The following is a 17,303-nucleotide window of genomic DNA, read 5'->3' on the forward strand; positions in this document are numbered from 1 at the left end:
AGAGATTTGTTCTTTTGACATTGAAGGAGTTTACTAGTTTCATCCCATACCCATCTGAGATCCTGAGTCACTGTGTCATCTGTGAAGACGATCAGACCTCTCATTCAGAATGTAGATATAATGACCAATTCTGCGAGAACAAAATTAGTTTACCTGACAAGTACAAAAAAATACAAAAAAGAAAAAAAAATATTTGGAGGAAAAAAAAACACCAAAAACCTCTTTTAGGATGAATGAGCTGGGAAAATAACTTCTACCAAAATTTATCCTGTAGAAGTTGTCATGGAGAGAACAAAAGAACACAACCAACTATCTGTTCCCTTAGAGGCTAATTGCTCATGTGTTGTTAGTCCCATTATAAGACTCTATCCGTGTTCAGTCCATTGCCTTTTAGGCTTAAAAGAAGTATCTCAGAATGTGTTCGATATAAATCCGTTCATTTTTATTCTTTTTCCTAAAATTTGTGGTGTCAAATTTTGGACACTAAAACCATCGCAAAATATGATTTGAGGGCTATTTGTGATTTTCCAACATACCTGCCCCCTCCTGATTTCCAACATGGTTATTCAGAGCAAGTTAAACTTTGGAAATTTTCATTCTGGTTCTCATCCTAATAATAGAAACCAATTGAGTCACATAGAAGTATAGTACCAAAGTAAAGCAATTATTAAGAATTTAATATCTCCTGATAGATAAGTTTTATTGTTGAGGAACTTCAAATCCCTAATCTAATTTTGCTTAAAAATACTTTTCTAAATCAAATGATATCAACAGCTATTTATTGAGCACCTACTTTTACAGAGCTTTGTGAAAGATGCTATCAATATTTTCAGAACTACTTGAAATTGTACAAAATATTATTTTTATATTTGTATGAGTCTAGATATTTTACAGAGATAAAACCTTCTTAAACAGAGGTTTTTCTTTTAACAGGAAGGAAAGAAATAAAGTGGGAGAAACTAAAAGCTTTAGTCTATTTTTAAAAAGTATAGAATCATAGAACTTTAGGGCAAGATAAAATCTTGAACTATTATGATTATTTGATTTTGCCAGAACTATAAATATTATATGCAAATGCAAAGTTAATCGATCATCTATTCATATAATTTCACCAATGTAAATATGACTGGATATTTAACCGGGCATTATTTAATTGGCCCTATGTCAACTCACAACTTTGTCTCTAAATATATTTTGCCTAAAATGGTAAGAAACACGTTTCTAGAAGTTCTGAATTTGGGGCTTCTTTTTAAAAGATTTAACATATTCTCTTGATATTAACAAATGTATTTCTAAATTTTTTTAATATGTATTTATTTTTGAGAGAGAGAGACAAACAGAGCATGAGCAGGGAAGGGGCAGAGAGAGAATCTCAAGTAGGCTTCAAGCTCTGACCCATCAGCACAGAGGCCGACATGGGGCTCAAACTCACAAGCCATGAGATCATGACCTGAGCAGAAGTCAGATGCTTAACCAACTGAGCCATGCAGGGCAGGCACCCCTAACAAATGTATTTCTAGATAGCCAACATAGGCTCTCCAATTCAGGTTTTGCTTAGGAGCATTTCACAATGGCATTTATCATATCCTGCCTTGTGTGAGTTGACTCCCCAGTTAGAATGTGATGCCCCTGAGAGCAAGAACCATGCTTCTTCACATTCAGTCCACCATAGTTACTAACTCAGCACTTTCGACCAAGGTGCCATTTAAAAATATTTGTGGGGGGCGCCTGGGTGGCGTAGTCGGTTAAGCGTCCGACTTCAGCCAGGTCACGATCTCGCGGTCAGTGAGTTCGAGCCCCGCGTCGGGCTCTGGGCTGATGGCTCGGAGCCTGGAGCCTGTTTCCGATTCTGTGTCTCCCTCTCTCTCTGCCCCTTCCCCGTTCATGCTCTGTCTCTCTCTGTCCCAAAAATAAATAAACGTTGAAAAAAAAAAATTAAAAAAAAAATAAAAATATTTGTGGGAAGGAAAAAGGAAAAATAAGAGTAAGCTAAAACTTTGAAGTATTAATTTGATAATACATGTTTTTTACGTGTTTCTTCAAACACACAAAACTGATTCATTAGCTTTGATTGACATAACCAACCTATTCAATCAGATTATTTAAGAGAATATAGTTGTTCTAGGATTTAATGACTCCATTTGTGACTCAGGAATGGTGGAAAGAGCATAGACTTTGACATGGAGTTCCAATTCAGCTGTCTACTACTTTGTAACGTTGACCAGGCTACCCAACCTCTTCAAGCCTCATTTTCTCCCTTGTACAAAAGGACTGGTAATAGATTCCTGGTTTACCATGAAGAGAGAATAGATTTGAATAACTATCCTGCTTGCTTCTTATTCAGAGTGTGACCACGAATAATTAATGTCTCTAGTTCTCAGATTCCCTGTCTACTTAATAAATATTAATTAAGTCATTCAACACATATCATTGAGCATCTACTAAGAACCAGACACTAAACGCACACGCGTGCGCGCGCGCGCGCGCGCACACACACACACACACACACACACACACATTATATGTTATAATCCAGTCCGATGTTAAATAAAATATAGGAAGTTAAACAGCACAGACAAATAGGGGGCGTATTTCCACCCTGGGAGTAAAAAGAGATGTCCTGATGGAGAAGATAAATGAACAAAGACCTGAAGCAGGAATAAATGTCAGCCCTATGAACAATGTTTGGGGAAGGATTTCTAGAGAAGGGGAGAAAATAAAGGCAAGGAGGTGTGGGAAAGTATGGTTTACCTGGAGTGCCCTGATAGCACAATCCTATTTGAGGTGAGAATGGGTAAGAATGAAACTAAGAATAGGCCCAGGCTAGAGGGGGCTTCAAATTATTTTGTAGACACTCTGAAAGGTGTTAAACAAGGAAGTGACATCGATGGAATGCATTGTAGAAAGAAATAATTATAGCTAAAATGTGCAGAACCTAAGAACAAGGCGGTATCACTAGAGAAAAGGGCTGTGACATTCATCAGGTAGAAATGACGCTCTGAATTATACAGTTGTAGTTGAAATAGGGACAGGTTTGAGAAATGTTTAGAATATAAAACAGGTAAGACTACTTGGTTGTGAAGCTGAGTGAGAAGGAAGAACCAAGGTGGATGTTCAGGTCTCTGGCTGGTAACCAAAGCTCTGAAGCCAAGAGAGCAAAGCAGGTTGTGAGGAGGGGAACAAATAATAAATTCAGTTTACAATATGTTGAATTTGAGATTGCAGTCAGACGTGTCCAGAAAGCAAATGGGTAAGTGAGCTTAGAGAGCTAAAACCTGAAGATAGAGATTGAGACATCTACAAAATATTGCCTACCTTTCAAATGAAGCTCAGGACTAAGGCAGATAATACATGTAAAGGGCCTAATGCTAGAAAGCGCTATAAATAAAATAAATCAGATGCATATTTAGGTACCTCAGTCAATAAATGTAATATCTATCCTATCCTGGGCAAGATTATAAACCAACCTCTTTAGTTAGATAGAGCCTAAAATTAAAGCTACAGCTTAATTCGAGCCGCCTCTCTCTAGGTTTAAAGAAAGCTTAATGGGGCGCCTGGGTGGCTCAGTTGGTTGAGCATCTGAGTCTTGATTTTGGCTCAGGCCATGATCCCTGGGTCATGGGATCGAGCCCTGTGTTGGGATCTGTGCTGAGTGTGGAGTCTGCTTGAGATTCTTTCTCTCCCTCTGCCCCTCTCTACCACTTGCTTGCTCTCTCTCTCTCTCTCTCTCAAAATAAATAAATAAATAAGCATTAAAAAAAGAGAAAGCTTAATAAGCTGTCAATCATCCAGTTGTTTCTTCTCTAATCACTAAACTGTCAAGGAGTTGGCTCAATGGACCATCCTCCCCCCACTATAACCCAACAGTTGACCTGTCCACTTGCCTCCTTTGTTAAATACCTCCTGATATAAAGGAACCTGTCAAAGTCCGGTAAAATGTATCCTAACCTAAGGCCTTTGACTTAGGAAATAAACTTTTAAATCTACCAATATAAAAGTGAAATAACACAATTGAGAATGCAGTCCTTCAACTTTCAGTTCCAACTAAGGGATCCAAGTCTTGACAACCTTGCAGAAGATGAAAAAGCTGGGGAAAGATGGAGGGAGTGGCAACTGTTCCTCCTACCTCAGTCTGTCCACATCTCCCTCCCTGAGATTAAAAAAAAGTAACCCGCCAAGAGAGATCGGAACATCAAGTGTTCCTTTTTCTTTCTGTCTGTCTTTCTTTTTTTTTTAAAGTTTATTCATTTATTTTTGAGAGAGAGTAAGAGAGAGCACACACGCACAAGCATGCAAGCGGGGGGGGGGGAGGGAGAGAGTGGAGGGGGGGGAGAGAGAGAGAGAGAGAGAGAGAGAGAGAGAGAGAGAGAGAGAATCCCAAGCAGTCTCCACACTGTCAGCATAGAGCCTGACACAGGGCTCAATCTCAGGAACTGTGAGATCATGACCTGAGCCAAAATCAAGAGTTAGACACTTAACCGACTGAGCCATCCAGGTGCCTACTTTTTTTTTTTTTTTTTTTTAAGTAAGTTCAATGCCCAGTGTGGGCCTTGAACTCACAACTCAGATATCAAGACTCATATGCTCTACGGACTGAGCCAGCCAGGCACCCCAGGTGTTCTTTTAGGCCACTTTTAGAGGACTCTACTCATTTAATCTTTTAAAACTGACCTGTGCAAGCAATCAAAGAAACCTTACATTTGATACAAATTTCTAACTATGGATATCTAAAAATTATAATTAAGAAAACAGTACCTCCAAAGTTTTGATTTACACTTAATAAATTTTAATTTTTTTTGTTATGTTCAAAATTTAAGTTGGATCAGCTATATACTTTACATCTACCATACCATAATATTTGAGAATTAAATTTATTTACTGCCACAGCCCAAAAGGAATAATCAGGCAAAAGTCTGTTAAGAGATAAGTCATTAATGGATCGTAACTGTTCCCAAGATGTGAAGAAGCCTAGTCTTTCAAAGGTGAAGATTATTGAATTAATTCTTAAAATCGAGTGGAGTAACGTGGATTATACTTTCTTTCCTTATAGTCAGACTACCCCTGAAAACTAAGCTGTAAGTGTCATTATGTTTTCTCATCTGCACATGCACATTTGTATTAGAAGAAAAAGCCTTTCATGTGATTGATAAAAATCCCCAACTATATACCGTTAGTTTTCTAGGTATAAAATCTGATTTTAATCCTGGCTTCAAATCATGAAGATCAAAATTCCATAGGGAAAATGTGCAGCAAATTACCTATTAGAGCCATATTTTGTGAACTGTTGAATTTATGGACAATATTTTTCCAGAAAATATCACACTTTAATTTTCCTAGTGCTTATACAATGCCACAGAGAAGGTCCTGTTTATGATCCCTTAGTTCTCTCAGGAGAAAAGGAAAGAAAAGTAATTTTCCTTCTAATGAAATGGAAGAATTGCTCTTTGAGAACAGTAAGCAGGCCGTGAAAGCCCTCTCTGCCCTGGTATGAAGGAAGTGCTAACACAATTCAGCAGCCTATCTCCCTCCTTGCTGCAATTTAAAATAAGTAACGAGAGAAGAAGAAATGAGTTTCCTTGATAGTTGAAAGAATACAATTTCTACTTTAGGACTTTATGGACTATAAAATTTAGGAAACTTTTGGAGTTAATACTCAGGAAGGGGTATTAGGGCCTTGTCTGGAATGGTTAAAGAAAAAGATTCCAAAAGCCAGAAGAAAGCCTTCTAATGCCATGATCTTATGATGTTTTAGCCCTAAGCACTCAGTCAATCCAAACAGTTTCATTCACCAAGGTCACCAGCAAGTTAATGACTCAGAATCAGTCAAGGTTTCTCTGTTGTCTTATCTTGTAGATTTTGATCCAAATAAAAACACTCTCCTTCTGCCTTCCCACGGTTTTGCATGAAGCGTCTCATACCTCTCCCAGCCTGTAACCAGTATTGTCTTCTTAAGAACCAGAATCTGTGAAATATCCACAGCTCCCTCTTGCCCAACATTTAGGGTGTGGTGACAGTATCCATTGAAGTCCCATACCTTTAAGAGAAAATCTTAAATCACCTTTGAGACAAGAAAAGAAAATGTCTTCTTCAGTGAGTAAAACAACACAGGGTAATCAGATTAGTTTAAGCTTTTGTGTTTATATTCTGGACTAGGGTTGATTCACTTAAGGTACGCAACAATTAAAGAAAATCTTCTCACCATTTAAATTTACCCATTATATTTATAATTCTACTTGTAACCCTACCCGTCTATTCTAATAATGGTTGACTCAAAAGCTATTAGTTAGTATGTATTTTTAAGGGGGAGACTACAAAATCACTTAGAGTTACATTTTGGAGCGTTGAGATCATGGTTCTCTAAGTAAATCGCTCTAAATTTCAGTTTCCTCATTTATGACACAGGAAGCTTACTCCTCTGGGACATTTGGAGGATTAAGCATCTAATACAGAGCCTGAAATATAGTCCTTAGGTATAGGTTTCCCATCTGCTCCCAGTAAAATGTCCTATTGTTAGTGGATGCCAGACCCAGTCCTACAGAGGAGAAGAACTCTTGAGTTTACTTCCTCAGGCAGTGGGTCAGGACCCAGGCCCAATGGGGACACTTTACAACAGAACATCACCAGCAGTTAAAACTAAGCCCTGCTATAAAACATTGCTGGTGCCTCATACACAAAGACCAAGCTGGCAGTATGAAAATTAAATTGCATATACCCTTTGAATTAAAAATTCAACTTCTAGGAAACTGTCTCACAGAGACACTTAGATGTGTGAAATGACATGTTTTAAAGGCTATTCTTTTTTTTTTTTTAAGATTCTTTTTTTCAAGTTCATTTATTTATTTTTAGACAGAGAGAATGAGCAGAGGAGGGGCAGAGAGAGAGGGGCACAGAGGATCCAAAGCAGGCTCCATGCTGACAGCAGAGAGCCCGATGTGGGGCTTAAACTCACGGACCGTGAGATCATGACCTGAACTGAAGTCTGATGCTTAACTGACTGAGCCACCCAGGCAGCTTTGAAGGCTCTTCTTGAGGCACTGTTTATAAAAGCAAAAGACCTGAATCAACCCAGTTGCTCATTAACAAGGGACTAAGCAGAGGGCCTGGGTGGCTCAGTCGGTTGAGGGTCTGACTTCAGCTCAGGTCAGGATCTTACAGTTTGTGAGTTCGAGCCCTGCATCGGGATCTGTGCTGACAGCTCAGAGCCTGGAGCCTGTTTCAGATTCTGTGTCTCCCTCTCTCTGCCCCTTCCCTGCTCATGCTCTGTCTCTCTCTGTCTCTCAAAAATGAATAAACATTAAAAAAATTTTAAAAACAAAAAACAAAAAATAAGGGGCTAAACAATCAGAATATGGAATATCTATACAGTAGCATATAATGCAGCCATTAAGACGAACACGTCATTTCCATATTTCTAAGCTCTGCCCAAACTGGACCAGCTATGAAACGTTAAGCAATTTGCTTTATCTCCTTGGGCTTTAGTGTCCTCCTCTGTAAAAGTGGCATAATAATAATACCAACTATATAGATATATAGATGTGGGGAGTGTAGGGGTGTGCATGTGTAAAGGGGTGTGTATGTATAAAGTGCTTACAACAGTGCCTGGCTGTTAGTAAGTATGCAATAAAAGTTAACTACATTGTTAATAACAATGTCAAGGTCCAAGACAGTATGCAAAATGCGGAACTTTGTATATACTGGGTTGCCACTGAGAAACAAATGGTGCTCCTGGGCTAGAAGGATGCATGAGAAACCATTAACAGTGGTAGCTACAAGGGAGGTGAGAAAGAGACTTTCTTTTCACTGTATAACTCTTTGATATTTCAAGTTTTACTGTATGCATACATTAATTATTCAAAACACTAATTAATTAAAAATCAGACACTTCAAAACCATGATAAATAGGGCAATACTTTTAAATCTTTGATGACATAGGTACTGGTTTTGGATTCTAAATTATAAATGAGATTGGAAAATGCCATTGATTCCTGTCTCTTCATAGAATATGTCCAGAGCAGCTCAACTCTGATTTATGCATCCTACATAGAGGTTGCCAAATTTCAGAATTCTGTTATTATGATAAAGATAAATGTACTTTCAAAAGCTGTGATTATACTACTAAATTCACATTAAGCCTTCTAAGATGCAGGGCTTGAGCTGAAATGTTGAAGGGTGCTCTTCACCCATGTCACTTCATTGTCCTCTCAACATGGTTCCTACCAAGCCCACCCAAAATAACACCCACACATAGGTATCGCGAAGATCTGACTGTCCCCAAGTCCTATTAAGTCCTTTAGCTGGGACTATCTGCAAGCTCTTAGCAACCCTGTAGGTTTGTAAGTCTGCCCTACTCTGGACTGTGTAGTTGGTTACTTTCCAAGACAGGGGTGAAAGAAACCTCATCTATTCATTTCAGTTCTCAGTTCAGTCTCATACCCTGGGACTAGTAAGTGGGATACTCACTTGTTCCTTTTACCTAAGCCTGTCTGATACTCCAGTTTCAGTTGTTCTTTTTATTCCACCTTGACTATTGGGGTTGGAATTGTCCCATTACCTTCCCAACGCCTTTCCAGTAGTCCCGTAAACTAGATTACTTAAGCCCAAACTCTCAGTCCCTAACCTCATGCTGTTAACCTTCCCAGAGGCCCAGCTCTGTTGATTTTCAGAAATTCTCATTGCAGCCTGCCATAGCACCTCCTTCACATTGACAGGTGCCACCCTAGAATCCCCTGAACTCCAACTTCCATCATGTTCCACATACATATCCAGATAACCTTCCGTTAACCCCTTGGCAGGCTACCGGAATGCAACATACACCCCACCATGGAAGATACACCTAATTAATACCCTTTTCATTCCAGTTATGACAGAAGTGGAGAACTCTTCAAAGCTTATTCTGGGAAACTGCCTTCTGTTGCCTCAAAGTGTCACAAGCCATCTCCAATCAAAGATTGTCATTAGTCTCAGAGCTGAGGGGGGCAGAGATGATTCACTGGTAGGCATGATTGCAGATAGCAAATATCTAAGCTTTGCATGAAAATTTGATCATTTTTCAAAGTATAATAGCTCTCATCTCCCAACAGAAATTAGTAATAGCTATAAAATAATAAAAGTGGAAGTATTAAATACTGTAGGTTTAGGATGATAATAAATAAGATAGTGATTGTTCTTTCTATTATCTGTCTTCACCGTCTCACTTGCCTTCACATAAACGTGCCAATTATAACATGGGTTGATGTTGAAATATTCATTTGCCCCCAAATTTGCATCTGTGCCATTTTAACAAGTTTTCTTGGTTGCACTGATTTCTCATTTTACAAACTAAGAAGAAAACTAGGGACATTAGCTGAAGCATAGGAAAATTATTCAGACTTCTTATTCCCTAAAGTAGTCCTCTATCCAGAACTCGGAGAAAGGCTTTCTGAAATAAGTATGCCAAGTTGTGTTTTTATTCTAAATAATTTATTCAGAGAAATCATTTATTCATTTTTCCACTGAGGCTTTTTTTTTTTTTTTCCTAACAGCTTTGTTATTAGATGGTATGGGTTATTTAACTCTTCTAATCTTGTCTTGTCTTTCCTCTTGCATGGCCAAAAAGGCAGAAACAAATATAGCTATAGCTGTGTCTCTTCACATAGTATTTTAGCCTCCTCATATGTGGATAGAAAGCATCACTGTGTTCTCACCTTTATGGTCCCATCTGTGCTGCCAGTCAAAAGCCGTGTCTCATTTGCATCAAGGGCCATAGTGCTGATTTCTGCATTGCCATGGCAACCAGTAAACTGTTTGATTTTCTGCCCAGTGTCTATCATCCAGAAGGCAACAGTAGACCCCTCATCACAGCTGATTACCTAAGAGAAAATAACATTGTAAAGAAATTAAATATAGTCCCAGAAGCCACCATTTTCATTTCAATAAAAATATCTAATCTGTGAATTTTCACTACTGAGATCCACCCACCGCCATCACCATCGTTAGAGGCGCATTTGTAACATACTTACTTTCTCTTTGTTAAGCTGATAACATTTCAATTCTTGAGCTAGAACTGAGGTAATGCAGTCATGAGTCTCTTTACCAGAAAAGATAGGACTTTACTTCTTTTACCCACCATTCAGCTTACTGTCTAGAGGCCATACTGAAATCGAGTCCTATTGAAAATAAACTTTAAAATCTTCTGCATTTAAGTGACAAAGCTGATTTTAAGTCACGGTGCTCCCATACTATTTACTATATGAAAAGAAGCATTTTACTATGCACCAGCTTCCGTTTAGCATTCAGAAAAGAAAGTGCTACCCAACATTATCGGGGGGAGGGGAGTTAATTTTAACAAAATGCTAGAGCTATCACTTTCAATTACATTAGTCCCTTTCTTCCTCCTTTCTCAAGGTGCTGCATATATGTCTACAGCGAAACACAATTATTCATGACTTGCTAAAAACAAAGAACACAGGAGGGTTAAATCTAAATCTGCAATATACACCCCAAGAGGAAGGCAACAAAGCAAATGCTAGAAGGGATGGGACCACATATAGTAGCCCGACAATGGGAAATTTTATAGTGGCAAGCCACCTGCTAATTTCAGCGCTAGGTATTTAGGCACCCTTTAAGAGGTTAGAGTCACCTCACCCAGGGGCACCTGGGTGGCTCAATAGGTTACGTGTCCAACTTTGGCTCAGGTCGTGATCTCACAGGTCGTGGGTCTGAGCCCTGTGGAGGGCTCTGCACTGACAGTGTGGAGCCTGCTTGGGATTCTCTCTCTCTCTTTCTCTGCCCCTCCCCTACTTGTGTTCACGCTCTCTCTCTCTTTCTAAAATAAACAAATACACATTTCAAAAAATCATCTCACCCATATGATTTTGAGACCCAAAAGAATGAAAACCAAATGGACAACACTGAACACACAAATCGGTAGATAGGAAGGGGCCCGAAGTAACAGGCAGACTTTGAGAGAACTTCGGGCATGTTTTTGTCTTCATAGGTATCGATTACCATGGTATAAATGTTAAGTGTGACAATAATATGTCAATTTGAGTATCCCATTTTTATAATTACACAGGTTATTAAAATGTATCAAATGTGGGGCGCCTGGGTGGCGCAGTCGGTTAAGCGTCCGACTTCAGCCAGGTCACGATCTCGCGGTCAGTGAGTTCGAGCCCCGCGTCGGGCTCTGGGCTGATGGCTCAGAGCCTGGAGCCTGTTTCCGATTCTGTGTCTCCCTCTCTCTCTGCCCCTCCCCCGTTCATGCTCTGTCTCTCTCTGTCCCAAAAAAATAAATAAACGTTGAAAAAAAAATTAAAAAAAAAAATGTATCAAATGTATATTCAGAAGGCCTCGAGAGCTGGCCATCACACATGAATGCATTCATTCGTTTTGGTGGCAAGCATTGAATGTCCACTCTGTGCCCAGCTCCGTGAGAGCAGCAGGGATCACTAATGAATCCCTGCTCTGAAGGAATCTGCAGCCTAGCCTTGAACACTAAAATCACCCGAGGAACTTTACAAACCATGCCTGTGTACCAGATCAGAGACTCTGCTGTAACTGAACTAAGGAAGGGGCATTTTTTAAAGAGCTTCTCGGGTTCCTGAAGTGTGCACCCTGGGTTGAGCACTATTGGCGTAGACAGAACAGACAAGACACAGACAAATGCCAAACAAAACTACAGGTTTAGAGGTCTCTCCCCTGGTTGTTGCAGAGGCACAGAGAGGAAAACCCAAAATCCACTCACTGGGATGGGGGATGGGGAATAAAAGGTGAGGATGGTCAATGTGGGATTGAAGATAGGAACATGCATTTATTGGATGCCAAGCCCTTTACACTGCCTATCTCACTTAATCTTTCTAAAAACTCTGTAAATAATGTTAGTGCCCTCATTCTACTAGGGACGAAACTGAAATTCTAATCAGCTAAGCACCATTCCCAAGCCTACATAATGAGGTTTGAATCACGGGCTATCTATGACAGACACATCATCAGGCCTTCTCTATTGTAGCATAGTATTCCAGATAATTAAGAGTGTGGTTAGAAGAGAGAACTTAGACAGTATTCTACACATGAGAAGCAATACGAAGTGTAATGGAGCCAGAGTATGCAGAGGAGGAGACAGACGGTGGGATACGAGGTGAAGACGCAAGCTGGTGACTGGTACTGAAATTCCTACTGAGCTGTGCTGGAGATCTTAACCAGGGAGACTGGTCCAATGGTGAGCAGAGAGGAAGGCGGTGGAAGGGTGGGTGAGACAGGTGATGGAGATTAAGGAGTACACTTGCCGTGATGAGCACCAGGTGATGTGTGGAAACGTTGAAACCCTAGACTGCACACCCGAAACTAACATGACACTGTATGTCAGCTAAACTGCAATTAAAATGTTTGAAAAGAGCAATGTTAGAGAATAATGAGTCATGTGTATAAATGACTAGGTAGGGGCCTTAGCTTGCAAGAGACTGTCAAGTGGAATGTATGCGTCAAAATCAACAGCAGTCACTGTTCTTGGTGAGGGCGAGAGTGATACAGCATTTTTTGTTGGTCGGTTTGTGAAGGTACTCCTGGCAACGATGTGGAGAACAAGTTGGGGGTGTAGGAAAACCATCTGGGGACTTCTGTCATAGTCCAGGCAAGAGATGTTCACCTGAAACAGCAGTTCAGAGGTAAAAAGGAGAAAAGAGACAGGAAAAAAAAAGGGCCACCATTTAGCAACATTTGTTCTCAGCAAAGAACTGATCGTGAGCACATAATCTCTTACAGTCTTTTTCCCCTGAAATTACAAACTGCGACTCTGAATCAAACAACTTCTTAAATGATATAAAACTATATGTATGCTACACGTTTTCTCTCATGAAATCAAAAGTAGCTTAAATATTTCATCACCGTTGTGAAACAACAGCATGGTTTCTAGGACAAATGGCCTGAATCTTGAAACAATGTGACCTACCTCTTCAATTACCACTTGATATTAACTGACTGTGTTTCTGTTCCTTTGCTGTGTGCAATATGCATGGGGGTCGAGAGCACCAGGTCTGAACCTAGGATGCCTGAGTTTGGAGGTCAATTGTTTGACCTTGGGCTCATTACTTAACCTCTCTAAGCTTCAGTTCCTTCACTTATAAACCAGGGAGAATCATAGTAACTGCCTCAAACCATTTTTAAAAGGTTTAACTAAACTAATATTTATAAAGCATTTAGCATAGTGCATGGCATACGATAAATAAGCCGTAAAAGTTAACTAGTGTTACTATTCTAGTTAAGCTTTATTTGTCTGACTCTCTATTTTAGGTGATATCACTTTTCATATCCAAAGTAGTTCAAAAATATTTAATGTCTTTCTTTCTTTCAACCATGACAGCGAATATAGACAATTACAATTTTAGAAGCCAGATTGTAGATGTACATTGAAATTTCAAATTAGATCAGATTTGTGAATTTTTCACATAATTACCTAGGAATTTCAATTGCATTCATCAGAAACAAAACCATGAAAACATACAATTTTCTAAGCATGACTGAAAATTTTGATGGCGTTTTAAGAAAACATTAAAGGTTGTGAAGGGTTTTATTATTTCTATTCAAAAAGTATTTATTGACCACTTACATGTTAGGCATTTCCATACTAAATGATGGGCTATTCCCTGATAAGGACAAAACAACACAAAACAAAAAAAGCAAAGTAAAATGTGACCACGTTCAAGGAGAAGGCTTGCCTACTTGTCTGAGACTGGCATCATCCGCGTCACAAAGCATCTAATCAGCAACCACACCACTTTTATCTGCTGTAGACATTCAATGAGTAATTAGTAACTTTCACACTTTGCTACTTGCAGCAAAACTCTCCCTCCACTGCCCACCTGGCTGAGCCCCAACACTATTCATCAGTTTTCAGCACCTTTCTCTGCTCATTTAATGATTTTTCATGAAATCAGAATCAATAATGGCAATAGTATATAGCCAGTCGGATTTCATTTTATGGCAGTCTGCAACCCCCAGGAAAACAATGTGCTGAAAAACAAGGACTGACTGTGTCACAAACATCCTACCAGGATTAACCAGACTCTGCTGTCACTATGACAATCTCAGAATACAAGAATAGCAAGGCAGGCAAAAAGACTTTCAAAGTTTGGTGAGAGGAGTGCACTTAACATCACTTGGCAGGTGAAGGAAGTGTTTGACTACGGGACGGTGAGGACTTTATTTTTAGCAAGCTGATTTTCTCAGTAATAAAGCCCAGGAATAAGTATTGGCATCATATTTACAGGCCGGATTTTGATGATAACAAATCTCATGAAGTTTTTGGTTCATTCCTGGCTGCTTCTTATCAGATGAGACCTCAACCGACGAGGACGCAGCAGGGCCCCGGCAGTATGCAGGGCAGAAATGACACTACCCTAAGAACTTCACTCCAGCGCAAGTGGGTTTCAGAGCAAATCTTTGTTCTCCACCTTATGTACCCAAGCTAATAACCATTTAGGAATATATGGGTCTTTTTGTCTCTCTCATCTGAAGCTGTCACAGACAATGAGGCAATTCTAGGAGATACGAGGTTGTATCCGTGTCCCTTAATTGTCTTCTTATATTCCAACAGCAGTAGGCATTTTAGTTGTCTCTCCATGCATTCCAAGTCCTAGGTCTAAGCAGGAAGGGAAATCAAAAATTATAGCAGCAGAGATCGCTGGCTACCAAGGGATGAGGACATTTGATTTAATTGCTGTTTATAGTTCTATTTTCAGTCAGTCCTGTTTGAGGCCCCATAATATAAAGCAGGCTACCTCCTTTATTTCTATTGTGCATCAAATCTCTTAGAAGTTATATCTCTGTAAGTAGTGAGGCGAGGGGAATGATAATATCTAAGTCCTGGTACGGAAGAGGATTCAAATATTTTAAGGCAGCCATTCTCCATTTATAAATCTTATTTATTACCTCTTGTAGAGTAACTTGTAATTTGCTCTTTCAAATTCATTCCTCGAGTTTACTGAACCCCTACAATATGGAAGACCCGGGATTTAGGTGTTGGGGATTCAGCAGTAAACAATTCCTGCCCTTACATTTAGTGGAGGAAGAGACGCAACCAGATGAGAAAACAAAATAAAATAAAAATATATGGCTAGTGGTGATAAGCATTATGGAGAAAAATAAAACTGAGAAGGAGGAAGAAATCACTGGGAGTGAATGCAAAGCTGGGGGCTCAGAGAAAGCCTCCCTGAAGAATCATTTGAAGAAAGACATGACTGAGGTAAAGGAGGAAGCCATACAGATACCTAAGTGAAGAAAGTTCCAGGCAAAGGAAACAGCAATGCAAAGGCCCTGAGGTAAAGTGCCCTCGGCACATTCAAGGACTAGCAAGGAGGTAGGCTTAGTGTGAGTGAGGGGAGGGGCAGCAGGCTGTGACCACGTTACATAGGCATTCAAAACACTTTCCAAATCACCAAGCATCCCCAGGAACTAGGTGACAGAAAAATACCACTTTCTCTTTTTTGGCTAATATTTACTTAGCTTTTACTCCTGCTTTGTTCCATGAGTGTTTATATGGACTGTCCTTTGTCCTTTGTCAGAACATCTACAAGGGAGGTATTATAATCCCTATTTTATAGATAAGAAAACTCTTGTTTAAAGAAGTTAAAAATCACTTGCTCAATACAAAGTATTGGGAACTCTGACTAAAACCTCACCACTTCCCTCATTCTAAACAAATAGCTGAGAAAACACTACTTCAAAAAGTAGTTGAGATTGGACTTCCAACGTTCCAGTTCTGCCTGCTCAGAAGTCATCCACCCTAACAATAAGTAAAAAGCCAAACAAAATTCAAAAATCAACAACCCTTCCCGGATCAATAATAGAAATGAGGGCAAATTGCTATCCCCCAGAACTGGAGATATCAACAGGCAAATAGACAAAATAACAATTTACCAGAGCAGGAACTCGTGAACCGAAACTCCACGGGAAACAGTGCTGAGATAGAAAAACAAGAACCGTAATTGACGAATTGCTGGAGGCTCTAAGTGGACGAGTCCGAGAGCTAAAAATTCCAGGGGGAGCCAGTCATAGGGGGGCCCCACAATTTTATGAGCTTTATTTTGAGGATATCGACCAGGTTTTTACTGTAATTTTGGAGAAAAACCCCCTCCTGCTTCTGGCAGGGGCAGAAGCAAAGAAAAGATTTCAAAATACATTAAGAGTAATTCTGTTCCTCTTAACAAGGTCTGCGCTCGAGGGAAACTACTTAACCAGGGCCTCACCTGCTGGGGGTTTATCAGCACTTAACTGACCTGAGGAAGGAAAATACCAAATTCTAGCTGGCTCTAGCCTTCCTGTGGGATATAAGGGTGGGGAACAACTGGGAAGCCTATGTGAAGCTCACATATGTCCAGAAGCACAGGCTCACAAAAGACTGACACCTAATCCTAGGAATATAGACTCCTTTCCCGCCCCCCACACCTCACCACCACACTTCTAAAGGCCTATTTACAGCAGTTCCTTTCACCATATTTCCCACTATCAAGAAAATATTAATATGAGAGAAGATCGATTCAGTAGGCAGAGGGAAAGATTAGGGCCTGAGGTCCCTGGGTGGGGAAAAACACATATTTTGGAACAATGCTGGGAGTGTCTGACCACAGCAAATCCCCTCAGGTGCAATGTTCCTCTTAAGAACTAACAGACCCCCACCTACTGTCCCTCAGGTTTCCCTCAGGAATTGGAGGAAAGACCTAGGTATGGCTATAGGCCACCCCTCATACAATGGAAATTAGCCAATCAGGAATGGACAACTCAACACCTCGAGTTATCCAGCCAATAAGGGTAGAACCTGAGAAGGAACAAGGAGGAAGTGAAGGGGAGAGTAGGGGAGGGCTAACCAAAACCTTATAAAACAAGACCCTTGCGTCTTGTGGGGGGGGGGGGGGCATTCACTTTTGAATATCCCCTATCTGTAAAGAGCTTTCTAACTAGTCTAACTTTGTAATCTTATACTCTAATAACTTTTGCTGCTGCTCATTTTGTGTCCACCTCTTAATTCTTCAAAGCGGAGAGACAACGAATCCTGGGTATTGTGGTGAAAGATCCTGCAACACTACAAAACATTCTAAAGGGCAAAAAAACATAGTTTGAAGAAAGAGAGCAAGCATCACACCCAGACATGGCAGCAGGGATGTTGGAATTATCAGATCGGATATTTAAAACAACTATGATTAACGTGCTAAAGGCTCTAATGGGTAAAGACAGCATGTGAGAACAGGTGGGTAACATGAGCAGAGAGATGGAAATTCTTAGAAAGAACCAGAAAGAGGTGCTACAGATCAGGAGGGAAGTGTGCCTTTCAT

At 40.0% G+C, this 17,303-nt stretch overlaps 1 protein-coding gene across 2 annotated transcripts in view; it reads right to left on the bottom strand.

Moving 5' to 3' along the window:
• The window catches only part of WDR49 (WD repeat domain 49), a 153,736-nt gene that overhangs the window by 50,549 nt on the left and 85,884 nt on the right, over positions 1-17,303 (bottom strand). For both annotated transcript variants that reach the window (XM_025913596.2, XM_086674666.1), the window contains exons 8-9: positions 9,684-9,848; positions 5,919-6,034 (exon numbers count right to left, since the gene is read on the bottom strand). In XM_025913596.2, the coding sequence (XP_025769381.2) occupies positions 5,919-6,034; positions 9,684-9,848 (281 nt within the window). The remainder of the gene's footprint in view (positions 1-5,918; positions 6,035-9,683; positions 9,849-17,303) is intronic.

This window comes from Puma concolor, chromosome C2, assembly GCF_028749965.1.
Source record: "Puma concolor isolate L17-30 chromosome C2, mPumCon1.1.hap2, whole genome shotgun sequence".
NCBI lineage: Eukaryota > Metazoa > Chordata > Mammalia > Carnivora > Felidae > Puma > Puma concolor.